General features: G+C 51.4%; 2 protein-coding genes across 6 annotated transcripts in view; one reads left to right on the top strand and one right to left on the bottom strand.

The window, feature by feature from the left end:
* The window catches only part of ATPAF2 (ATP synthase mitochondrial F1 complex assembly factor 2), a 31,170-nt gene extending 21,781 nt beyond the window's left edge, over window positions 1–9,389 (top strand). The window contains exon 9 of the transcript XR_004265903.1: window positions 8,312–9,389. The gene's annotated coding sequence lies outside the window, so the exon portion shown is untranslated. The remainder of the gene's footprint in view (window positions 1–8,311) is intronic.
* The window catches only part of DRC3 (dynein regulatory complex subunit 3), a 43,447-nt gene that overhangs the window by 2,894 nt on the left and 15,130 nt on the right, over window positions 1–25,423 (bottom strand). For 4 of the 5 annotated variants that reach the window (XM_032270712.1, XM_032270711.1, XM_032270709.1 and 1 more), the window contains 8 exons: window positions 23,160–23,326; window positions 18,388–18,534; window positions 16,894–17,013; window positions 16,192–16,304; window positions 13,186–13,360; window positions 8,460–8,591; window positions 6,701–6,771; window positions 5,398–5,521 (listed from right to left, as the gene is read on the bottom strand). In XM_032270712.1, coding sequence (XP_032126603.1) covers window positions 5,398–5,521; window positions 6,701–6,771; window positions 8,460–8,591; window positions 13,186–13,360; window positions 16,192–16,304; window positions 16,894–17,013; window positions 18,388–18,534; window positions 23,160–23,326 — 1,049 coding nt within the window. The remainder of the gene's footprint in view (window positions 1–5,397; window positions 5,522–6,700; window positions 6,772–8,459; window positions 8,592–13,185; window positions 13,361–16,191; window positions 16,305–16,893; window positions 17,014–18,387; window positions 18,535–23,159; window positions 23,327–25,423) is intronic. The other variant, XM_032270713.1, reaches the window with a different exon arrangement.

A 25,423-nucleotide genomic window follows, 5' to 3' on the forward strand; every position in this document is an offset into this window, starting at 1 on the left:
ATATATTCCCATTTATTTCTTTTTGCTTTTGAGGTCTTATTCATAATTTTTTTCCCAGAGCAATGTCCTAAAGCATTTCTCCTGTTCTGGTCATTTTATAGTTTCAGGTCTTTTGTTTTGTTTTGTTTTGTTTTTTTCTGAGACAAGGTCAGGTTCTATCGCTCAGGCCGGAGTGAAGTGGTGCAATTTCAGCTCACTATAACCTCTACTTCCTGGGCTCAAGCCATCCTCCCACCTCAGCGTCCTCAAAAGCTAAGACTACAGGCACACACCACCATGCCCAATTAATTTTTGTGTTTTTTTTTAACAGAGGTGGCACTTTGCCATGTGGCCCAGGCTGGTCTCAAACTCATGAGGTCAAGCAATCTGCCTATCTCGGCCTCCCAAAGTGCTGGGATTACTACGCTCTACCAGTTTCAGGTCTAACATGTAGGTCTTTGATCCATTTTTAGTTGATTTTTGTATAGGGTGAGAGGTGGGGATCTAGTTTCATTCTTCTGCATATGGATACACAATTTTCCCAGCACAATTTATTGAAGAGACTGCTTTTTCCCCAGTGAATGTTCTTGTCACTTTTGTCAAAAATCAGTTGGCTGTAAATACACAGATTAATTTCTGAGTTCTCTATTCTGTTTCATTGGTTTATGTATCTGTTTAAAAAAAGAACAGGCTTAATTCACTTTATTTTTCTTGTATAAAAACTCTGTGTTACTTTGGGAAGCCAAGGCAGGCGAATTACCTGAGGTCAGGAGTTTGAGACCAACCTGGCCAACACTGGTGAAACCCCGTCTCTACTAAACCAGGTATGGTGGCATCTGCCTGTAGTCCCAGCTACTTGGCAGGCTGAGGCAGGAGAATCATGAGAACCTGGGTGGCAGAGGTTGCAGTGAGCCAAGATCACACCACTGCACTCCAGCCTGGGAAACAGAGCGAGGCTCCATCTCAAAAACAAAAACAAAAAACCCTGTGTTGTAGCCACAGCTGGAGCCTGGGTCCTCTGCAGAGACTCTGGTGTGGGTCTCGACAAGATGGTCAGTGAATTCCTGATAGGAAGACTTGGTGACCTCCCAGAGGTCAGGGGTCAGGCAGCTATGGGTCTCGGAGATGGCATCAAAGGTGGCCTTGGCAAAGTTGCCCAGAGTGGCAGTGCAGCCTCTGCTGTGGTGTAGCAGTTGTCAGTACTGGCCATCCGCAGCATCTTCTTGGGGACAGAGGCCAAGAGGATGCCAGTGCCCCTGAGTGCAGGGATATGTTGCAGCAGCAGGGAGCTGCAGCAGCTTGTCATCTTGCAAGGGATAGTGTGGGGCTGGCGATCTTGGTCCTCCAGTAGCCTCTCTGCATGGGGACAATGGAGAGCTTGGCTAGGATGATGGCCCCTCTGATGGCAGTGGCTGCTTCCCTGGAGCACTTAACACCCAGACTGATGTGGCCACTGTAGTCCCTGCTGGCAACAAACACCTTGAACCTCTATGCTGGCTGGGGCTGCCTCTGCACTGGCATAATCTTTAAAAGCTCATCCTTGAGTGAGGCCCCCAGGAAAAAGTCAATAATCTCAGACTACTTGATGGGCAGGGATAAGAGATAGCTCACCTCCAGAGACTTGATCTTCATGTCCTTGACAAGGCAGCCCAGCATGGTGACAGGCATCCACTCCTTGGCCTTGCCTCTGAAAGCTCCATAGCCTTGGCCCCTGCCCCAACTATGGCCACAATTCTAGCCCCAGATGCTGCTGACAAAGCTTCCATGGTTTCCCTTTCCAGGCCCCTGGGTCTTCCTGCTGCACTGGTGTCATCTACCATTTGGTGTTTTCTCAGAGAAGTATGTGTCTGTTTTATGCCAGTACCATGCTGTTTGGTTACCACAGCTTTGTAGTATATTTTGAAGTCTGGTAATGTGATGCCTCCAGCTTTGTTCTTTTTGCTCAGGAAGGCCTTGGCTATGCAGGGTCTTTTATGGTTCCAAATTTTAGGATTTTTTTTTTTTTCTACAAAGAATGTCATTGGTGTTTTGATGGAGATTGCACTGAATCTTTAGATTGCTTTGGGTAGCAACAAAGTGACTTTGAGTCAGGAACAGCTAGTGCCCCTCCCCAGGACCACCACGCTGCTAGTGGCTTGAGGACTTGCTGCCCCATGGCACATGGGATCAGATCATTCTGTCACACCAAGGAAGGGCACCTGATGACCCTGCAGTCCCCTCTGCCACAAACAAAGGAGCAATTTGGCTTGATGGGGCAGGGACAAGCCAACACAGAGTCTCCTGGTGCCAGCTGGAATCCTGTGGCAGTCCCATATCCAGAGACTGCTGACTTGGGTCAGACCCACTGCCACTTGAGCAGAACCTGGGGACCTGCATCCTCCCGTGGCCTGGGCCTGAGCACTCGCCCTGCCCTCGCAACTGGACGTCCACATGGATTTTCAGAGCAGCCAGGCAGCACCTCTGACCTCCCCACCTCCCTAAATGGGCAGCTGTGGTTGCCAGCACCACTCAGACGCCCTCCCTCAGTGCCGGCTCCAGGCTGTCTCCTCAACATGTATGTTCTGCTTTTCCTCTCAAAGCTGGAAGGACTTTAGGTGTGGGACAGATTGGCCCCATGTAGGTCATGAGCTGATAACAGTCACTCAACTGCACGAGCGGAGTTTTATAGATAACCTACCTCATCAGGGTGACTTATCAAGATATGCTCATTGATAATTAGGTAACCGAAGCCAAATTTTTTCACCCACAGCCCTAGTCCCTCCTCTGAACATCCCCATCTTGCTATAGGCTTAGTAGACATTTTGTCAAAGGCTTTCAATCAAACTGCCTGGGTTCAAATCACAATTCTATCACTTATAAGCTGTGTGTCCTTATGTTACCTTCATCTCTGTGCCTCAGTTTCCTCATCTGTAAAAGGGGAACCAGAATAGTACCTACTTTACCAGGCTGATGTGAAGATTAAAAGAGCAAACATGAGTTCAGTGCTTCTCAGAGGGCTGGCCCTCAAGAGGTCCCCAGTCAATGTCAGTGATGTATTTTTTTTTTTTTTTTTTTTTGAGACAGGGTTTTGCTCTGTCAACCAGGCTGGAGTACAGTGGCATGATCATGGCCCACCTTGACCTCTTAGGCTCAAGTAATCCTCCCACCTCAGTCTCCAAGTAGCTGGGACCAACAGACGTGCATCACCATGCCTGGCTAATTTTTTAATTAGCATTTGTAGAGATGGGAGTCTCGCTATGTTGCCCAAGCTGGCCTCAAATTCCAGGGCTCAAGTAATCCCTCCACTTCAGCCTCCCAAAGTGCTGTTGGTATTACTCATATAGCCAGAGCATATTTTTCCTCCTGAGAAGAGTTGGCCACGTTTTTTGTTGCTTAGATATAAGGAGACTTAGACCATGGTATAAGGTCCTGGGGAGTCTCTTCCTGTAACTGCAGGTGTAAAGCCACAGGAATGGCAGTCAGTTGGCACCAGGCAGAGCCAGCTGGGGCTGGAGGGAGGGCTGGCCACTGAAAATGCCAGCTCAGCCTGCTTCTCTGCTGTTGGCCTCTGGATTCATCTTTTTCTGTGTGTCCCAGGCATTAGAAATTGAGCACATTTCAGTCCTGTGCCTTCTGGGTGTCACAGACATGGGAGCTGTGCTGGGAGGGATCTCCACCCACCCCAAGATGGTCCATCTGGGGAATTCCAGACTGGTCACTCAGGGACAGCCTTACTTCCCAGGGAAGGTGGTATTTTCCTGTGTCTGGTCAATAGCAATTAGCCGCATTTAACAGCCTAGGGAGAGATGGCTGGTGTCATGGTGACCCTGTCACCACACTGCTATGTTGGGTGTCTGTCTGGGCCCCAGGACAGAGGCTGTGGAAGTCAGGGACTGCTGGCCCTCTGTGTCTACAGAACTTAGCCCCATATCTGGCAGAGTGGAGGCTTGGTGAGCACACACTCTCGCTCATTCTGCAGAAGACGCCTGGCATCTGTGCTGCACATTGTACACTGTTGCTGGCACTGAGGAGGCACATGGTGGTGAAAAGGCCATCCCTGTCCTCCTTCATGAGCTTATATGTAGTGTGAATAGTCACGTCAGCAAATACACATCAGCCAGATAGTTGGAAATTGTGATGAGGCTCTGACCTGATAAATGTGGCGTGTGATCCAGAGACACTGGTTTTTCAGGAAGGTGATGAGAAAGGGCCTCTCCCAAGAGCTGACAGTTAAGCTGAAATCTGAATGACAAGGACAAGCCAGGTACATGGGGACCTGGGAAGAGCGTGTCTGCCAGGCAGAATATCAGCTGGAAGAAGCAAGGCTGGGTGATTGGGGAACAGCTCAGAGGCTGCCGCTGAGCATGAGGAGTGAGGGGCCTGGGGGTGGGAATCGCCCATATGGGCAGGACCAGCCACGAGAGTCTGGGGGACTATGGGGAGGAGCTTACCCTAGGGATCAGGAAAGCCACTAGAAGATGTTGTGCAAAAGTGTGCAGTGATGGGGTTTGGGTTTTCAAGGGTCCCCCTGGCTGCCAGTGGAGGACAGACTGTAAGAGAACAGTAAAGAGGTGAGCCATCCAGGCCAAGAAAGATGATGGCTTGTCTTGATGGTGATGTGGAGACAGAAAGAAGCCGAGAAACTGGCAGTGGAGTGAATAATGCATGCACTAAAGCAGGCCCTGACAACAAAGTGTCTCTGCCTGGACCCTTGACGCCTACACTCCTTCCAGAGACATAGACATGCTGCTGCTGGACCCCAGCGCAGACATCCGGGAGAGCCTTCTCAGCATGCAGACCCTAGGGATGGGGCCAGGTGCCCAGCCTAACCCTGCTGACTTTGTGACCATGCATCAGTGGATGTGCTGCTGCAAACTGGGTGGCATTGTGCTGGATCAGAAATGGTGGTTCCAACACCCCCACAGTACTCATCATAGAGACTCTAAGGTTAAGAAGACCTCCAGGGGAAATCTCAGACTTCAACCTCCATCTGTAACTGCTTCTCTTAGCGCCAGAAGCGTCCGTATAATTGAACTTTTAGAAACCAATGTGTTGGAAAGTTGAAACCATCTAATTATCATGAGCTTCTCTTTAACTGAGCCCCACTGGGTGCCCCCCCAGGTGCTTTGTTAGCCTATTTTGTCTGCCAGCAACCCTGCAAAGTGGGTTACTGTCCCCTTTGGCAGTTGAGAACACTGAGGCTCTGGGAGGTTGTCAGGCTTACTCTCAGAGCCTCAGTCCAGCACAGAGCTGGGCTGGACCAAGTCTGTCAGGCTCCAAGCAGTGTGCCCCTCCCCCCTCTCCCTTCTCACCCAGCTCTGCCTCACCCTGCTCAGCTCCATCTCCACCCTGTGCCACCCAGTCCAACTCTGCCCCCCTTTCCCCCTTCCCCCCTCCTTCCCTCCCCTCCTCCTGCCATGCTCAGCCTGCCCCGCCTACCGCGCGCACGTCCTCAGACAGGTCCTCGTCCAGGTCGCCCTTGATAGCCTTTTCCAGGGTGCTGATAGAGATCTCCAGGACCTTCTCGTGGTGGTGGTTCTCCAGGTCCCGGCACTGGGCCATCGTGCAGCCGTGAGTTAAGCAAAGGCCAGGGAGGAGCAGGCCCGGGGCGTCCCTGACATGCTCAGAGGGCCGGGGACAGACTTTAAGGGCCCAAGGTGAGCTCGGAGATTCCGGCTGGCAGCACCATCCACCCACCACAAGCACCAAACTCTGGGCCATCCCAGACTCCCACCCCCGCCCACACCTGGTCATCACTGATGGACCCTCAGCCCCTGCCATCATGCCACTTCTCTCCCTCCTGCATGGAGGCTGTTGGCGCTGGCCTCTGGGCTAACTGCTTCTCACCCTGTGCACTTGGGACCACTTGTCGCCTCTATAACTTGTCTCCCTGAGGGACTGTGAGCCTCAGGAGGGCAAGACCAGAGGGCTGCTTCTAGCTCGATCACAGCAGTTTGCCCCATGTGGAGTGCCTGAGTTCCGGTGGAGGAAGGTTGGCCATGCTCCAGCGTGGGCTCCTCACTTTAGCATTTCACCTTATAGTGATGCACTCCTTATAGTGTCTTCCATGTGGGGGTTGCCTGCAACACAGGGGGCATCATCTCCCAGTGAACATAACCCATATGAGAACAATCATGCTGGGACTCTACTGCAAACAGCCGGTCCCTGTGCAGAAGTCCCTCTGAGCATCCAAACCACAGCTCTAACCAGGCCATCATTGTTCTGAAAGTTGGGAAACCCTCTCAGACCCTGTGGAACATTCTTTTGAGCATGCTAAGTGGTTGCCAAATCTACAGCCTTTGAAGGTGAGCTTTTTCTTGGTGAAAAACTGGAGTTTTTACATTCCTCTAATTTCAGAGGTGAAGGAGGATTCCCACTAAATAGGATCCTGTGATGAATTTAAATATCTTGGCAAAGATGCAGATCTTTCTGTAAATCAAACCGAGATTAGGTATTTCTGGTAAAAAGTGAAGTATGATTATAGAGCACTGACTTTTTACTGTCTCTGTCAATGTGTTCGGAGCACTGGGAGAAGCAGGGGCTATGGGAGTGTCCCTGCAGATGGCCATCTGGAAGAGGACACCCCACTTTTTGCATCCTCTTAGTTTGCAAAGAAGCTTTACTCTTCCCTAGCTTTTGTTAAAAATTCGGGTGCCTCTTCCCCAGCTCCTCCAGAGGCCAGGACAACCCCACGGGCTCTGCAGTTCCTCCCCACGGCAGGAGGTCATCACAGAAAGGATATAGGCTTTGGACATTTTCGACAAAGAGTCCCACCAAATCGACAATGTTTCTTTCAAACATGTTTATAGTCTCCTGGAAATGTTAAAGAACACAGTTAATGTGCATATTTAGACATCCAGCACAGAGCAAAAGGTGCTCCTTAGAATTTGGCAACCACCTCCGCTGCTCACAGGCCTTCAGGGTAAAGACCACCCATCTTGACCCTCCTGAGCAGATGGTTGTGAACTGACCCTCTGCTCTCTCTAGAGTTGCTGTTCTCCAACCATATTAACTCCCTCGCCTTCTGAATGTTTAATCCTGTCACCGGAACTTTGCCAGGAAAACTTGTCCCTGTCTTACTCCCCTTACCTGCCTGCCCAACACACACACAGAGCTAACCCCCCCTCCTTTGGGTTTCTCAGTGACATCTGTGGTTCACCTCCAGGGAAACAGTGGAATGAGCTGTCAGGAGTCAGACTGCCTGGGCCAGTATCTCAGCTCCAGCACTATGTATAGCTCTGGGAAAGGCATTTCACCTCCTTGGGCCTTACCTTCCTCACCTGTGAAATAGGTTTCCTGCATAATCCCTGTGTTGTGGAGTTGTGGTGAGGTTAAATGAGTCACTTCACACAAAAGGCTTTGCAAGGTGCCTGGCAGAGAGGAGGCCCTCAGTAGGAGCTGGCTATCACCCCAGATCTCTTTCTGTTAGTTGCTGTTTTGTGGCGCTTAGCAAGGCACCTAAGGCCCAAATGGGACTTAGTATTGATTAAAGGAACAATGGAAGATGTGATTTCCAGGCCTGCCTCTCTGGGAGTGCCCCACCCCCATCTGCCATAGACTCCAGGGACTGCAAGGTGGGCAGGGGTGGAATCTATAGGAACATGAGGACTGTCTGCAGAGTGAGCAAATTACACAATTTTCAAACACATGTACATGCTGTTCTAGTGAATAAAAACAGGGTCATTGAAAAGCATGACTGCCCTTGTGGCCTTCTGGCCACCAGTAATACAAGTAGGACAGCACATGGGTTCTGGGAAACGTCTGGATGTCAAAAAGCAATCTCCTTGCATGAAAAAGGTTGGGAGCTACTGCCTCGCCCTCCCCTGGCACTGTGTGCTGCTTCTACAGTGCCTGCATTTCCCAGCGGGGAGGGAGCACCTGCCCTGTGATGTGATGTGGAAATCTATCCCATGTCTGAGGTGTCACTTGACGTGTGAGGAATTGATTAGGCACTATCTCTTGGCCCAGCCACAGCAGCATCTGATGAGGTTCAATTCATCACACCACTTCAGACTCCTGGCCTCCGCTGCCTTATAACACACACTCTGGCCACTAATGCATTTCAGACAGCGGCGCTTTTCATTTCCACTACTTAGTGCTGAGTTGCAGCCTCCTCGCATCGCCTGAGAAGCGGCAAGTGCAGGCTGCAATGCGGCAGAGCCTTTGTTTGGTCCCCGAGCGGGGGTCCGTTTTGCTTTTAGAGTACCTGGATAGCTCCTTGGGTCTCATCGAAAACCTCTCCCCACTGACTTCCAGGTTAGAGGGAACATTTCAGAGGAATGAGCTCACCTCTCATTTTCCACAAGAATCCCTTCCAATCTAAATGATTAAAATGTATTAAAAGCAAACACAGGACTGATGAGCAAGAAAGCTGCAGCCTGCCACGCTGAGTCGTGCCGAACGTTTCCAGCAGAGGCGTGCCTGTGGAATGCTGCAGTTCACCTATGGATGTGCAGCTGCATCCTCAGATTCTGGCACCTGTGTCCAGGGCCCAGCCTCACCTCCAGCTGCTCCACCAGCTGCATCTCCAGCGTCATGAGTGCATCAAACAACTCACTGATGTCAGTGCTGCATTCCAGGATCATCTTCTCAATGTTGGGCATCTCCAGCTCCTCTCGAATGGCACTTAAACTCTGGAAACAATAGACTGCACTTTAGGAATCAACAACTAAGTACGGTTAGATAATGGCAGGTGCTAATTCGGTTTTGTGGGTAAGAATTTGGACTCTGGAGTCAGCCTGCCCGAGTACAAGTCTCAGCTTTGCCATTTGCTGGCTTTGAGAGATTGTGGAAGCTATGTCCACAGTCTCCGTGCCTCAGTTTCCTGCTCTGTAAAGTGCAACTGGCAGCCCGTAACTCGACACAGGGAAGAGAACATATGTCAGGCTCTTTGGGCACTAGCAAGCACTCACTCCCTGTTAGCTCCGGTTTCTACTGGAGGCTGCTAGGCAGGGTGGAAGGAGCCATGGCTTTCATGGGGTTCAGAGCATTTCACACCAAAATGTGCCACTTTGGCATAGTGATTATTTTGAGTTAAAGATACTTAAAAAAAACAGAAAATATGAAGAGGACACCCTGACCTCCCTTTTTCTTCCTGAAAGCAGGAGTTACATCTCCCATGGGAAAGGTGCCCTCCCTGTACCAGGAGGAAGGAAGCCATTCTAATCAGAGGCAGGGAGTCCAGGCCAAGGCGAATCTGTTTGAACAAACCTTGTTAAACTAACCCTCATCTGCCTCATCACTTATCTATGATGAACTGCCTTAGCCCAAACCTCTTTGTCTTGTTAGAATTCTCACAATTCACTACTCTTTGTCCAACCAAGTATATAAGCTTTCAGCCTTAACGGCTTCTTGAGCCTTCATTTTGCTTGTGAATGCTCCCAGGTACATGTAAAAGTTACTAAATAAAAGTTGTATGCTTTTCTCTTGTTTGTCTTATGTCAGTTTAATTCTTGGTCCCAGTTGGTGACCTTAATAGGCTAGAGGAAAAAATTTACCTGCCTTACAGCTTCAGAGTTAGGTGGACCTGAATTTGAATCCTTCCCGGGTCACTTAGTAGTGTGACCTTGAGAGACCCACTTTCATTCTCTGACTCAGTTTCCTCCCTGTAAATGGGAAGAAGCATCTCTGTCTTGCAGGGTCCTGGGGATCAGAGGCCGTGTGCAGGAAGCACCTGGTGCACAGGCTGTTGTCCACGCTGGTCTCAAACTCCTGACTTCAGGTGATCCACCTGCCTCGGCCTCCCAAAGTGCTGAGGTTAGAGGCGTGAGCCACCATGCCCAGCCAAGTAATAACTTTTTTAAAAAGAAAGGTCTGGTCTGATGGTAGTAGGTTATCACAACTTACTAAATTTGGTGTCACTAAAGCTGGTATACAATCTCCCACTGCTAACTTTGATTAGCTTAAAAAAAAAAAAAAGAAACAGCCAGGTATGGTGTATTCCTATAGTCCCAGCTACTTGGGAGGCTGAGGCAGGAGAATTGCTTGAGCACAGGAGTTCAAGGCTGCAGTGAGCTATGATGGTGCACTGCACTCCAACCTGGGCAACGGAGTTAAACCCTGTTTCTAAAAATAATAATAAATAATTAATTTAGGAAGATAGAGGCTGGGCACGGTGGCTCATGCCTGTAATCCCAGCACTTTGGGAGGCTGAGCTGGGCAGATCCCCTGAGGTCAGGAGTTCAAGACCAGCCTGGCCAACATGGAGAAACCCCATCTCTACTGAAGATACAAAATTAACTGGTGATGGTGGTGCATGCCTGTAATCCCACCTACTTGGGAGGCTGAGGCAGGAGAATCGCTTGAACCTGGGAGGTGGAGGTTGCAGTGAGCCAAGATCAGGCCATTGTACTCCAGCCTGGGCAACAGAGCAAAACTCTGTCTCAAAAAAAAAAAAAAAAAAAAAAAAAAAAAAGAGAGAGAGAGAAAGAAACCAAAAACCAAACAGAAAAGTGGGCAAGGGCAAAATATAAGTACAAATCATTCACAGAATAAGAAACACAAATGGTTGTAAAACATGTATTGCTCATCCCCACTTAAGGGAAAATAAACGAATACTCAAGGTGCACAGATTGGCAAACACGAGGAAGCCTGTGACACTGGCCCGACAATGGCTGTGGAAGGTACAGGTTCTGTGGGTTACAGCTGGACAATAACCATGAAAAGGACCGATGCACAGTTCTGCTTCTAGGACTTCATCCTGCAGGTCAAACTGGCACCAACTTATTCAGTGCAACACTAAAAGAGCAAAAGGTTGGGGAAAAATCCAACTGTCCATCAGCAGGGACTGGCTAAATAATTATGGCTCATCCATGCAATGCGATATTTTAGTTACAAAAAAATGAAGCAACTTTTTCATTTGGAAAGCAAATTACAGAACAGAGCATGCTATGCGCGCGCGCACACACACACACACACACACACACACACACACACACACACACAGAGATACAGGGGTGGGAGGGAGACGGTCTCCCCCAGTGGACATTCTTCAGTCTGTGCCATGCGCACATACCACCTATTCGAGAGTGCATCTGACTACACACAGACACGCTGTCGTCCTTTTTGGCTGACTGCTCAGGCCTTGCACAAATGCTTTCCCTTTCTGTCTCTGTTTCTCACTACAGTTCTTCAAGGTTGTCTCTGTTCTGCAAATGAGGAAATGGAGGCTAGGAGAGGGTCAATAATGTGTCTCTGGGTCACCAGTGAGGAGTCTGCCTGAGCCCCAAGCCTTATATGGCTGCACCATGACTCTGAAACGTGGCTCACTGGGCACCTGGAGCAGTGTGCTACGTGCAATAGATGAGGCCTAATGGGGGTGAGTGAGAGGAGCGGAGGAAAAACTACAGGAGAGGGCCTGTCAGGGAGGGAACTGGGGGTCTGCAGGGCTCGTGGAGTCTTGGGAACTTCCAAGTCAGTGGCCTCTATCTAGGCTGTGCATGGAAAGCACCTGGGAACTCTGTCTGGGAAACCCCTGTGTCAGGCCATGCCCCAGTCTAAGTGGGTGCTGTTGGACCTGGATGTGAACAGGTTTCCAGAGTCTAGGGACTCCACATGCAGGCTGGGCAGAATCCACTGCACTCGGCTCTAGAAGGGGAGCACTAGGGTAGTCAGCTCATCCCAGGTGGCCTTTGAGGAGCCGGCCTGCACTGAAGGCACATGCCTGAACAGAAGAGCAAGTGGCACATTCCATGTTTCAAGTCAGGCTTGGTTTGGCATGGCCCACGTCCTGCTTCTGCAGAGGGACTTGCTACTGAGGGGCCGGGTCCCTGCACCGGGATTCAGGAGGAGCCAGCTAGCTGACATTTAGGCATCCCAAGCCCAGTGGCTACAGGGACCAGGCAGGAAGGCTGGATAGGGACTGAGGGACTGGAGATATGACCTGTCCAGAGGGGACAACTGCCACTCAAGCCCTGATTACAACTGCTTCCGGAGAAGCTGGTAACCACAATTTTTCTGTGAAATCTGCTAGTTTCTAATGTCAGCAGGATGTTCATGTTTTAAAACCCTCTGCAGGCCAAATAAAACACATATGTGAGCCAAATGGATTCCTCCACTGACAGTTTTAAATTTCTGCTTGAACGCAGTAACCCCTGCTCCCTAAAACATGATAAGGAGGGTCTTGAGAGTTAAATCACACAGCATGTGAGGCCTGGAGTTAATGAGACAGGAACGCAGGTGGCCGAGGGGGAGGCGGGAAGCACATGGGAGTGGACCGCCTGCTCCATCAGATCTGAAGTTGCACACTGGGGACTTTGCTCTACTTTAAGCTCACAACAAGGAAGGGCCTTATGGGCTCCTTAAAGCCCCTTATGCTGCAGGAAGCTTGGTGTGTGTGAACACTTTTTTGAGGAAAAAGAAGGTTTACAGTTTTCCTTAGCGTCTCATAAAGATCTGTGATTTAGAATAGTCTAAGCATCCTGTCTGTAAAATGAATGCCAACTGAAAGAGGTGGCTGCCATCAAGTACAAAGATTGGTGCACTTCCCAATGGCCCCTGCTTGGGCTGGACCCCGTGGCCTGGTTAGGCCGAGTCCTGACCACCCGGAGCCTTCTCCTTTGCTGCTCCTGGTAGGTGGAGGAATGCCCTCCCTCCCTCCCCATCAACTTATCTTTTTTCTGTGAGCCTCAGCCTTCCCTAAACTCCTCAGCCTGAGATAAGGCACCCCTAGGGCACCTGCAAGCCTCCCCAGGCTTCCCTCCAGGATGGCACTGATCCCTCTGTTTGCTTAGGTGGGGGCTGGGGCCTCGGCCAGGGTCTGAGACCCACAAAGGCAGGAACCACGTCCAGTGTGGCTCCAGCTTCTTAGGGCCAGGCAGAGAGTAGAGCTCAGAAAATGTCTATTAAATGAATGAATGAACAAAAGAGAAGGATAGTAATTGTTACTGTCAAAATAGTAATGGTAATACTAATACAGTTATTAATCGTAATGATGATGATAAGCTGGGAGGTGGGGCTGACCTTGAATCCCAAGGGCGTTTTGTGTGACAAGGACCTACAAGCCACATGTCAAGCAGCGGGGAGCTGTGGTTGGTGGTGCTGGGGTAAGGCGGGCCTTGGTTCTGCCACTGATTAGCTGTGTGTTCGCTGGCAAATGGGGACAATAACCATGGGCCTCAGGGGTCATCAAAGGGTATAGGAGTTGCAGCCCCTCTACAGTGGGGGTGGCAGGGCCAGGGAGAGCCTCCAGCAGGAGGCAGGGAGGGCCTCAGGTGGCTCGGGGCCTACCATCAAGTGCTTCTCCTCGAATTTGGCAATCTTGCGTTTGCCCTGCTCCTGGTTTTCCTGGATGGCCTCATGGACACATTCGTTGAAGGTGTCAAGCTCTGTTTTCCGCTTCTCCTGCTGTTTCAGGCCATACTCAAAAATGTTCACACAGATGATGACAAACTTGTCCCTGTAGGTGAGTGGCCGTTAAGGAAGCCCACAGCTGTTTCAGGAGCAGGCTGCCGGGGTTATGGCAAAGGTGTTGGTAAGCCTGGCACAGGGCAGAGACTGTGCCCTCAACAGTGTGTGGGACTCAAACTCCTGGTGTCATTTGGTTCATTTGGTGGATGAAGAAATCAAAGGCCCAGAGAGCCAGGAGCCAGGATTGAGCTGTGAGTACAATGCCCGTTTGGTGCCTTCCTACCCCCAGCCTGAGGGATTCAGGAATGGGGCCTGTGTGAAGAAAGAAGGCAGAGGCCTTCATGGAGTCTACAGAGCAGAAGACAGACATGCTCAGAGAGGCCCCAGAAGGGAGGCCTGGGAACCTGGGGACCTGCGAGCCGGTCCCAGCTGGGGAAGGCCTATAATCCCTATAATCGTGCCTATAATCCCAGCACTTCGGGAGGCCAAGGCAGGAGGATTGCTTGAGGCCAGGAGTTTGAGACCAGTCTAGGCAACATAGTGAGACACTGTCTGCATTAGTTTGTTTCACGCTCCTGATGAAGACATACCCAAGGCAGTGTGCATTTCTGTCTCTGGTGTGCTATCTGGAAGGGCACCCTTACTGAGGGCCTGTCTTGGTGCTCAGCTGCACTGGGGATGTTCAAGTCCTGGCTCTGCCACTGCTTCCAGGACCCACCCTGGCAAGTCACTTTACCTCTCTGGGCCTCAGTTTCCTCATCTGCTGCTGATGGTGCAAAAGAGCCTGCCACATGGAGTCCTTAGAGTCGGACAGGTAAAACCCACAGGGCCTTGGTGACCCTGTGAGTTGGAAGCTGATGCCCAGAGAGATGAAATGTCTTGCCCGAAGTCACGTGGCTATATAGTCCTACAGGAAAGGCAAACCCGGGTCACTGGCTGGCAGGGACAACCCATCGAGGGAGCCCTGCTCTTCACTGCTCCTCCCCACCCTTCCCTCATTCTTTCTAGAATGTCAGGTGTGAGTGTTTGGTTTGTTTTTAGAGCTGGTGATATGGTTTGGCTGTGTCCCCACCCAAACTCATCTTGAATCGTAACTCCCACAATTCCCACGTGTTGTGGGAGGAACCTGGTGGGTGGTAACTGAATTATGGGGGTGGATCTTTCTTGCCGTTCTCCTGATAGTGATGGAGCCTTCCAAGATCTGATGGCTTTAGAAATGGGAGTTTCCCTTCACAAGCTCTCTTTCTTTGCCCACCATTATCCATGTAAGACATGACTTGCCCCTCCTTGCCTTCCACCATGATTGTGAGGCCTCCCCAGCCATGTGGAACTGTAAGTCCAATTAAACGCCTTTCTGGCTAGGCACAGTGGCTCATGCCTGTAATCCCAGCACCTTGGGAGGCCGAGGCAGGTGGATCACCTGAGGTCAGAAGTTTGAGACCAGCCTGACCAACATGGTGAAACCCAGTCTCTAGTAAATACAAAAAATTAGCTGGGTGTGGTGCCACATGCCTGTAATCGCAGCTACTTGGGAGGCTGAGGCAGGAAAATTGCTTTAACCCAGGAGGTGGAGGTTGCAGTGAGCCAAAACTGCACAGTTACACTCTAGCCTGTGCAACAAGAGCAAAACGCCATCTCAAAAAACCCAAAAAAAAAAAAAAACAAAAAAAAACCCAAAGCCTCTTTCTTTTGTAAATTTCCCAGTCTTGGGAATGTCTTTATAGGAGTGTGAAAACAGACTAATGCAGACAGTGTCTCACTATGTTGCCTAAACTGGTCTCAAACTCCTGGCCTCAAGCAATCCTCCTGCCTTGGCCTCCCAAAGTGTTGGGATTATAGGCATGAGCCACCCCACAGGCCCAGAATGTCAGGTTTTTGAGTGAATTTCTCTCTATCCAGTGAAGGTGGCTCCACAGACTCATCTGTGACTGGATGCCTTAGCTCAGAGCTCTCAGATTCAGGAGCTCCTCGATTCTGTCCTGAGTCCCTCAGCTTACAATTTAAGCCCATTGGTTGATGGTCATGGCCACAGCCCTAATGACAGGTACCAACCACATTCTCTGGGCTCCAGGCAACTGGGGAAAGAATCAGCTTCTCAGGCCCCACAGATAAAGCTTCAAAAGCTGGCCTCTAGGCTGGGTGTGGTGGCTCACGCCTGTAATCCCAACACTTTGGGAGGCCAAGGCAGGTGTATCACGAGGTCAGGAGTTCAAGACCAGCCTGGCCAAGATGGTGAAACCCCATCTCTACTAAAAAAAATACAAAAATTAGCCAGGCACGGTGACTTGCACCTGTAATCTCAGCTACTCAGGAGGCTGAGGCAGGGAATTCCTTGAACCCAGGAGCTGGAGGTTGCAGTGAGCCGAGATTGTGCCACTGCACTCCAGCCCAGGCAACAGAGCAAGGCTCTGTGTCAAAAAAAAAAAAAAAAAAAAAAGCTTGCCTCTAATTGGGTGACCCTGGACAGCCAAGCTATGTTGCCCCAACTGTAAAATGGGGTTAATGATGGTACCTGCCTAGGGGAGTGATTGAGAACACAATGAATTCCAGATGAACGTGCACAACAGAAACAAATGAGTTAGGCTAATGAGAGCACATTTCAATCCATTTCTCCACCTCTGAAAACCTGGCTGGCCAAGCATGGCCAGCCCATGCCATGCTGAACAGACACTCCACATGTCCCTGAAACCCAGGCAGCATCTCCCCCATGCAGTGCAGCTGACCTGGCTCTGAACTGCCTCTTGGATACATTGCTCTCAAGTGGAGATTTTACTTCCCAGGGTCTTATAAGACAGATGGAGAAACTGAGGCCTAGAGCAGAAGGGGCCTTGCCCAAGGCAAGCTGATGGCACAGGCTCTGAGATAGTCATGAACTCGGAAGGATATGCCTCAAGGAGCTCACTGACACCAGGCAGGGAGGACAGCTTGTTGCCCTCTGAGTCCTCAGCGTACATGCTGTCAAACAGGAAGGAGCCGTTCAGGTGCTCCACAAACGCCGTCTGCGGACAGAAACACACCTGGGCATGGCAGCTCCCGGTAGGGGCCCTTGCATGATCCCACAGGCCCATGAGGAAGGCAGGTCGGGAGGGAGAGTATTCCAGGCAAAGAGAATGGCACGTACAGCAGCGCAGAGGCATAAAACTGCAGGCTGTTTCCAGAACGTTACATGTGGCTCAGTCTGGTTGCAAGGAGGGGTGGGGACTGGTGGGAGAGAGGCCAGCAGGTGTCTGGTCATGAATTCAGGGCCATGCTGGGCTAAGGGACCTACACTGTTCCTGGCCTGTCATGGGGAACTGCCTTAAGGGTCTTAAGGGGCCTCTGGCAGACTGTTTTTAGCACATTATCTCCAGCAGCTGGAGGCAGGAATGCCAGTGAGGGGTAGGGTCAGGGTCAGACTGAGATGGAGCTGGCCCTGGGGCAGGCAGCAGGCAAGCCGGGTGGGGAGAGGGCAAGCCAGGCAGGGAGGGAGTATGATCTCCGTGTTTTCAGAGCCTGGGGATCCCTGCAGACCTCTGTTTTATTTGGTCAGTGCCCTCTTGTGGGCAACTCTGAGCGGTGCCGAGGGCGTGCGGCCTGCCCGAGTGGTACCTTGTGCTTCTCCAGCTCCTCCCGCCGCGCCTGCTCCTCCTCCAGCCGGGCCTGCATCAGGTTCTCCCGGTGCTTCAGCTCTTCGATGCTGTAATGGTGCTTAGCCTCCGCAACCTCTTTCTGACCAGGGAATGGGAAGTGCGTCGTTACCAGAGGTCCTCCGAGCCACGCCGCCCCTGCCACGCTGCAGCCTCCCGTGTGTGGGCAGGGGTGTTGCCCCGGGCCCTGCATGAAGGCTGTGAAAGCCATGAGGTCTCGTGGATGAGAATGCCCATCTCCGCATGACCCTCACCAGGTTTTGTGAGTGCAGGGAAATCAGGGAAAGACCAGGAGGAGCGGAAGGCAGCGTGCAGGCTGGGGTTCCCGGGGCCAACTCCAGGGCAGAAGCCACAGCAATGGAGTGCTCCCCTCGCCCCAGACTGGACGTTCTCCACAGAGGACTTGCTCTCTCACTCCCCACAGCCCTCAGGCAGGCCTTCTGGCCCTCTTTTAGGGAAGGAGGACAACAGGACAGGGGTAAAGTAGGGCCATAGGGCTGGTCATGAGGGTCCGACCCTTGGCTCTCTCCACCGCACTGGCTCACCCCCCTGCACCTGGCAGGGAATGCTAGAGCCTCTAGAACTCAGTCCCCACCCCTTCTCAGCTCACTCCACGTGCCCCAGGTGATCTCACTTGTACCATGGCTTCAAATACTGCCGATTGGCAATCCTCGGATGACACTCAGGTCTCTATCTCCAGCCCTGACTCTGCCCCCGAGAGCCAGACCTGATCCTCTGATGGCCTGATCTCCCCAGGAGCTCAGCTGTTAATATTGCTCCTGGGATGACACCCGCTTGGGGTGAATCCTGGCTCGGCCTTGAGCCAGTGATCCTGGCTAACTGCTTGCCCTCCTTCAACCTCCTCAACTTCTTTTCTTTCTTAATTTTTAAATGTTTTCACTCTATTGCCCAGGCTGGAGTGCAATGGCATCTTCTTAGTTCACTGCAGCCTCAAACTCCTGGTCTCAAGCGATTCCCCTACCTCAGACTCCTGAGTTGCCAGGACTACAGGTGTGTGCCACCACACATGGCTAACTTTGGTAGTTTTTGCAGAGATCGGTCTCCCTATGTTGCCCAGGCTGGTCTTGAACTCCTGGGCTCAAGCGATCTTCCTGCCTCAGCCTCCCAAAGTGCTGGATTACAGGCGTGAACCACTGTGCCTGGCCCTCCTCAGCACTCATCTGGAAAACCAGGCAGTACTGGATGGCTGTGAGGTGGCCCTGGCACAATGTGTGGAAGAGGCTTGGCCCCTGGGAACACGCACAGAACAGTACCCACAAAGGTGCTGCTGGAATCACTCTGACTGAGGCAGGTAAAGGGATTAGGAAGAGGGAACTGCCCTTTCTCTCCTGGTTGTGGGCAGGGGAAGGTGCTCTTCCATACCCCTTTTCCAAGAAATTTGGGGGCCTGAGGACTCTGTCTCACAGGGCTGGGAGACTGAGAGGGAGACACTTGCTGTGTGGTCGTCAATGCGCCGGAAGTCCAGGTACACAAGGTCAGGAAGGTAGGCACAGATGAACATCTTGTAATCCTCCGCCTCACAGATAGGGTTCCCAGAGAGGCTGAGCGTCCGCAGGCACCTGAACCGCCGCAGGTAGATGATCTGGGGAGAGGAAGGAAAAATGGCCCATTTTCTTGGCTGTCACAGAGTTGAAAATACACCTGCACTTCCCTCCAAAGCACTTTCAGGGTTTGCAGCCTGGCCACCATCAGCACTGGGTGGGGGGACAGGCAGTGTGTGGGTGTGGGGGTGTTCTGGGCCGGGAAGCAGTACTAAGACCTTCTGTCAGAAGTGGGCTTTCCAAAGAACCAGCGGACGTGGTTCAGGTCCTAGCTGTGAGACCTTGGACAAGTTACCCAACATCTGTGAGCTTCAATGTCCACATCTGTAAAACAGGTGTAAGAATATCATGTGTGTTACAGGTGTTGTAAAGACCAAATGAAATAAGCTATGGAAAGCACTGGAAGAGTGCCTAACACCTTTTTAGCAATGCTAGTTCTAGTTGTTGTTACTAGTGGCGTGATCTCGGGTCACTGCAACCTCCGCCTCCCAGGTTCAAGTGATTCTCCTGTCTCAGCCTCCCGAGTAGCTGGGACTACAGGTGCTTGCCACCACACCTGGCTAATTATTATTATTATTATTATTTTGTATTTTTAATAGAGACAAGGCTTTGCCATATTGGCCAGGCTGGTTTTGAACTCCTGACCTCAAGTGATTTGGCCCCCTCAAAGTGTTGGGATTACAGGTGTCGTGACCACTGCGCCTGGCCTGAAGTTTGTTCTAAGGATGGAGGAAGCCATTGGAGTTTTAAGTGTATGGGAGGGGAGGGAGGAGACAGGATCTGATTTAATTTGTAAGAGCTCTCCCAGTGAGATTTCACAAAGTGCATTGTAGAAGGTGAGAGGGGACAGGTTGCCTCATCGTTGCTGGTGACTTTGTAAATAGTTCCACTTCCACTTGGCAAGATCTGTCAAGATTTAAAATGCACATGCCCTTTGACCTAGCATTTCCTCTCTAGTTTATCTTGCAGATGGCTTTTCCAGGCGCAAAGTGACCCCTGTTTAAGGACGTCCACTACAGACTGTGTGCAATGGCACTAGATTGCAAACAACCTCGACACCCACCTACAGGGAGCTAGGAACATACATCATGCTGCACCTGAGAGATGGAAAGAGCCAGCAGAGAGGGCGAGCTGACGACTCAGGAGGAAAGGGGACACCAAAGGCAGGTGCTTGGAGGTAGCTGAACAGATGTGACAGTCATGTACAATGTTTAACACAAGACTCTTGGAAAGACACACTTGTAACATAGAAGTGGCTGGGGCCTCTGGAAGGGAAGGACAAAGGCTAGGAGTGAGTGAAGCTCTTCTCTGTGTGATCTGGGTTCTGCTTAAACATGTTTTTAATGCAATGAGCAGAAATTAAAATAAGCCCAATAAATATATAAATGACAAGAAAGTATGGAATTAGATGCCAGATAAATAGTGCCAATAAGGACTAAAATCAGAGATGCTTGGGGTTAGGAGCTAGTACCTGAGAAGTATCACTGAGGACTCTCTGGGCCAGGTCACAAGAGGGCTGGTGCTTGATTGAGTGGAGAGGATCTAGGGTCTCCAGGGTCCCTGGGATACGGCCAGACCTCAGGAGCATCTGGCCCAAGACATCTCAGCATTCCCTGGCAGCTTCTCCCCATGGTTCATCTTCCATCCTCTTTCTCTCTGGGGACTAGCTTTACCAGCTTCTCCCATATTCAAGAGGGACTACCTGGCACCCAGCACCCCACTGGGAAACAGCAATGGGATTTCCTCCTGCCCGGTCTCTGCAGGGGCAGGATGGGAGAATGGCCAAGGCAGGAGTGGGCTGTTCCAGCAGGGCGCAGGCATGTTCATCTCATGCCCTCCATGCCCTCTCATGCCCAGGCCTGGGCCTTCAGAAGGACAGGGCCTCAGCTCCGTTACAGTGTCCAAATGTCCAAAGGAAAACAAATCAGAGGAGATTCATTCACATGTGGGTCCTGGGGTGTAGGACCCCCCAAGGCAGGAACATCTATCTACTCACTGCTTGGAGTTTCAAGCAGCAAGCTGTGGAGCTGCTTGGAATTAGCTCTTAATCTGAATTTTTTTTTTTTTTTTTTTTTTTTTTTGAGATTGAGTCTTGCTCTGTCGCCCAGGCTAGAGTGCAGTGGCACGAACTTTGCTCACTGCAAGCTCCACCTCCCGGGTTCAAGTGATTCTCCTGCCTCAGCCTCTCGAGTAGCTGGGACTACAGGCACACGCCACCATGCCCAGATAATTTTTGTATTTATAGTAGAGATGGGCTTTCACCATATTGGTCAGGCTGGTCTTGAACTCCTGACTTTGTGATCCTCACGCCTCGGCCCCCCAAAGTGCTGGTATTACAGGCATGAGCCACTGTGCCCAGCTAATCTGAATATGGCAGGCTGGACCGTCCGGACTTGAGCCCTGCAAAGGTTACCGGCTGGGCTTAGATGCTGCCTGTCTGGCATGCAGGGCAAACTTCTGAGACGACACCACCCCTGTGGCTTGGCCCGGCGGAGTTGCCAGTCATAACTGGGCGCTTTCCACCCGAGGCCGTTCGTGTAAGCCACCCAGCCTGGCCGTCTCCCAGCCACAATGTTAGGCTGAGGGTCAGTGTAGGCCCTGATGTGGCCTGATCAGACTGAAGGGCCATCGTTGGAAGGAGAGCTCTTGCTTTCTCCAGCCTGCTAGATGCAGACAAGGAAGCCTGTGTCCTTGACTGCAGCCATAAGAGAATCAGGCTCTGGGGAGACGCTGAGGACGGCAGAGCCCAGAGGCAGAAGGAACTCATGTCCTTGAAGCTCTGCTGATAAGCACCCCTTCCTTGCAGTGCCAATAATCACGCCACTAAATGCCCTTGTTGTTTGCCGCAGGGGCTCAGCTTACCTCTGGCTTCAGCTGTAGCCATGAGAGACCTTGGCTAGCAGTGTCCTGTCTCATTATTCACTTTCTGCCTCAGAGAGGTCTCTGAAGCCGAAGAAGCCCACCCAGCCCAAAAGCCAGGTGGCGAGGAAGTTAATCCCCCTGGGGTGTCCCTCAGCTGTGGGGGAGATCAATGCCTCAGGCTCCTGTCCTTAGATGGTCACCTCTGGAAGGCATTCTGGACACCTTCGAGGCCCAGAGGAATCTGCCCTCCTCACCTGAAGCAGCAGCCTCAGTGACACCTGTGTGCTGGTTCCTTCCTGCCTCCCTTACTCCAGCTTCCTCTCAAACCAGCCTCCTGAGTGCCAGTCCCTGCCCTACCGCTGCTTCCAGGCAGTTTGGAGCCAGCTTCTCTTACCTGCAGGTACCGTATCCTTTCTGGTCACACCGTCCTGGGGTAACCTATTCTCACAATCCCCCCTCAAATCCATCCTCACGGTGGTGGATTCCTTCCTAAATGTAGACCTGCCCCAAATACATCTCAGACAGAAGCCTCTCGTCTCCCACTGCTTCTCTGGCCATCCAGACTGACTGTGGCAAGGCCCTGGCCACATCCTGAGCCCCACCCTGCACCACACACCTGTGACCTCTTCTAGGGACGCTGCACCCCTCAACCGTGCCGTGTGGGCAGGCACTCCCAAGTGTACCTCCAGGCCTTTGCTCGCACCATTCCCTCCTCCTGGGAAGCCTTTTCCTTCTGCTGGATGGCAAAATTCCAGTCATCTCTCAGTGGGTCTGCATCCAGTTTCCCCTCATTCCAACACTGGCAGGAAGGCCCTCAGCTACGACAGTCCTCTGTTTATTTGTTAGGGACATACTCCAGCCTGACACGGAACCAAGTGCGTTACATTCGTGACCCTACTTGGTTCCTGCTAGGGCCTGGGCAGGTGGGTCATGGCCATCATCTCCATCTGACAGATGAGGAAACTGAGGCATAGAAGGCTTGATCCTTGGTTGGGTTTAGATGTTCCTGTCTGTCATGCAGGGCAAACTTCCAAGACTACACTGCTTCCGGGGTTTGGTCCTGTTGGACAGACTTGAATGCAGTTCACAACTTGGTGCTTGACTCTCCCAGGCCACTCATCTAAGCCACCATGGCCTGCAGCTAGGATCTGAACCCAGGCCATCAGACTGACCTAAGCAGAAAAGCAATCTTTAAAGGCTACTGGACAGCCCCCAGGGCTGGTGGGCTGCAGAAGTAGGCCAGGAGCCATCTGATGTGTCATCCCTGACACAGGACCCCTTGTAGCTGCTGCCACATCCCCAGCTGTGTCCACTGCCACTTGTGCACACCCCTAAGCCTCAGGTGCCCTCCCACCACCTGAGGCTCAGGCTCCTGTCCTTGTTTTATTGTTCCTCAGGACACTGGCTTCTTGTCTCCTTGTCTTGGCTATGGGGGTGTGTGTTGGTCACTCCAAAGGGACCCCATCTTGTCTCTCTGTTCCCAGTGAGCACAGGACATTTGCCCAACACCAATTGGTACTTGCCTCAGCAAATGTTTGGTAAATAAGCCTAAGACTCAGGGAAAGAACCGCCACCGATGCGGAGGTTGTAAACTAGTGCCCTCCAATGAATTTTGTTGGCTTAAGCATGGTGTTTAAACATTAGCAAATCCCTTGCGGAGTAATCTGGATTCCTGGCTTTTCCAGGAAAATGGGAAGATCTGGAACACACAGCCTGCACTCCCCCTTACCACAGACCCCCACCCAACCCACGGTGCTCCAAGGCCCCGCAGGTGTGCGTGAGGGCGGGTGGGGCAGCCACTCACGTTCATCATGTTGTCAATCTGGTTGTTGCCTAGCGACAACACCTGCAGCTTGACGAGGGCATCCAGGGAGTCAATACTGGAGATGCGGTTGTTGAACAAGCTCAGGTCCTCCAGGTTCACCAGTGTGTCCAGCCCCTCAATGGTCTCAATGTTGTTGAAGGACAGATCTGGGAAGAAGGGAGGGCTGTGAGGGTCTGCTGGCTGGGTCAGGGGATGGGCTATCCTGAAATAAAATCATCGGGGCTACTGAGTGCCCTGTGACCCAGCACCAAGCTGCCAGGGCCAGAATTTGACTTACTGTCTAACAGTTGGCGATTTTTTAGAAGCCTGGTGTGGATTCTTTCCTGCAGCCTCAAATGTTCACCACCCTCTCCTGTTCTGCCAGTCATCCTCCTGGCTGGGGACATTGGGCAAATATCGGTGTCTAAGCTCTGTCACAGTTCTGGGAGGAAAATGCTAACCCGCAGGTCTGAAGCAGTGCCCTTGAGGGTCAGGAGTACACAGTGGTGGAGGGTCCCCTTTCCTCACACCTGTGACATTTTAGCAAGACCACCTCCTGTCTGCTTTGCGTTTACCAGTTTATCAAGCGCTTATGTGTGTATCCTCTGACAGCAGCCCTGAGTGTAGTTTGGAACTTCTCTCCCTGTTTGATCATTTGGGAAGCAGAAACCCAGAAGGGCTTGGTGATTTGCCCAAAGCCACACAGCTAACCACAGTGGGGCCACGGTTCATCTAAGGCTTCTCCCTGGACAGGTGGCAGGTCAGGTTCTTCCATCTCCATCACAGCCGTCTCAGGCTCCCTCATCAAATGTAACCTCAACCCCAACCGAGACTTTAGTTCCACATCTTTGGGAATAAAAAGTACCTTCCCGCCCCCCCTTTTATTTTATTTTTTTTTTTAGACAGGGTCTCACTCTGTTACACAGGCTTGAGTGCAGTGGTGCAATCACAACTCATTGCATCCCTGACTTCCTAGATTCAAGTGATCCTCCTGCCTCAGCCTCCTGAGTAGCTGGGACCACAGGTGTGCACCACCATATCCAGCTAATTTTCCAAAAAATTTTATAGAGACAGGCTCTCACCACATTGCCCATGCTAGTCTCGAACTCCTGGGTTCAAGCGATCCTCCTACCTCAGCCTCCCAAAGTGCTGGGTTTACAGGTGTGAGCCACCATGCCAGCCCTAAAAGTACTTTGTCCCCACTACAGGTTTTCAGGGTTAGTTGGCAGGTGGGGCTGTTATCTTGTCCTGGAACACCAGTGGCCTAGAGGCCAAAAATGGGCATTTTCCTGGGCTTGGAAATATGAGCATGATAACCACAGTGATCACATTTAAAAGGTGATTTGGGGCTGGGCACGGTGGTTCACACTTGTCATCCCAGCACTACGGGAGGCTGAGAGTCAGGATTCAAGACCAGCCTGGCCAACATGGTGAAAGCCCTTCTCTATTAACAATACAAAAATTATGGGGGTGTGGTGGCACGCGCCTGTAATCCCAGCTACTCAGGAGGCTGGGGCAGAAGAACCACTTGAACCTGGGAGGCAGAGTGGGCCAAGACTGTGAGATTGTGCCATTGCACTCCAGCCTGGGTGATGAAGTGAGACTTTGTGTCAAAAAAAAAAGAGGTGTTTTGGGAGATGAGTTTAACCACATCTTAATTTAGCCTCCTCCACATATGAGGGGATGCTCACCTGTTGACATTGAGACCAATGATAACTCGGTCCTTGTTCTATGCCAGGCCCTTTAAGTGCATTATCTTGTTTAATCTTCATAGCATAGATATAATCATCCCCATTTTATAGATGAGGAAACTGAGATTCAAATGGGCCTCATGGTAATATGCTCCAGGTAGCACAGCACTTAAAGAAACTGAGGTTCAGGCCAGGTGCGGTGGCTCACGCCTGTAATCCCGGAACTTTGGGAGGCCGAAAAGGGTGGATTGCTTGAGGCCAGCAGTTTAAGACCAGCCTGGTCAACATGGCAGAGCCCCGTTTCTACTAAAAATACAAAAATTAGCCAGACATGGTGGCACATACCTGTAATCCCAGCTACTTGGGAGGCTGAGGGATAAGAATTACTTGAACCTGGGAGGCAGAGGTTGTAGTAAGCTGAGACTGTGCCATTGCACTCCAGCCTGGGCGACAGAGCAAGACTCCATCTCAAAAAAAAAGAAACTGAGGTTCACAGAGTGGAATATCTTCTGCAAAGTCAGTATGTTGGCCAAGCTGGGATTTGAATGGGGGTCTACCTCCATTCTTCCTTTC

The sequence above is a fragment of the Sapajus apella genome, unplaced genomic scaffold (assembly GCF_009761245.1).
Source record: "Sapajus apella isolate SASKATOON/1434 unplaced genomic scaffold, GSC_monkey_1.0 scaffold215, whole genome shotgun sequence".
Taxonomy (NCBI): domain Eukaryota; kingdom Metazoa; phylum Chordata; class Mammalia; order Primates; family Cebidae; genus Sapajus; species Sapajus apella.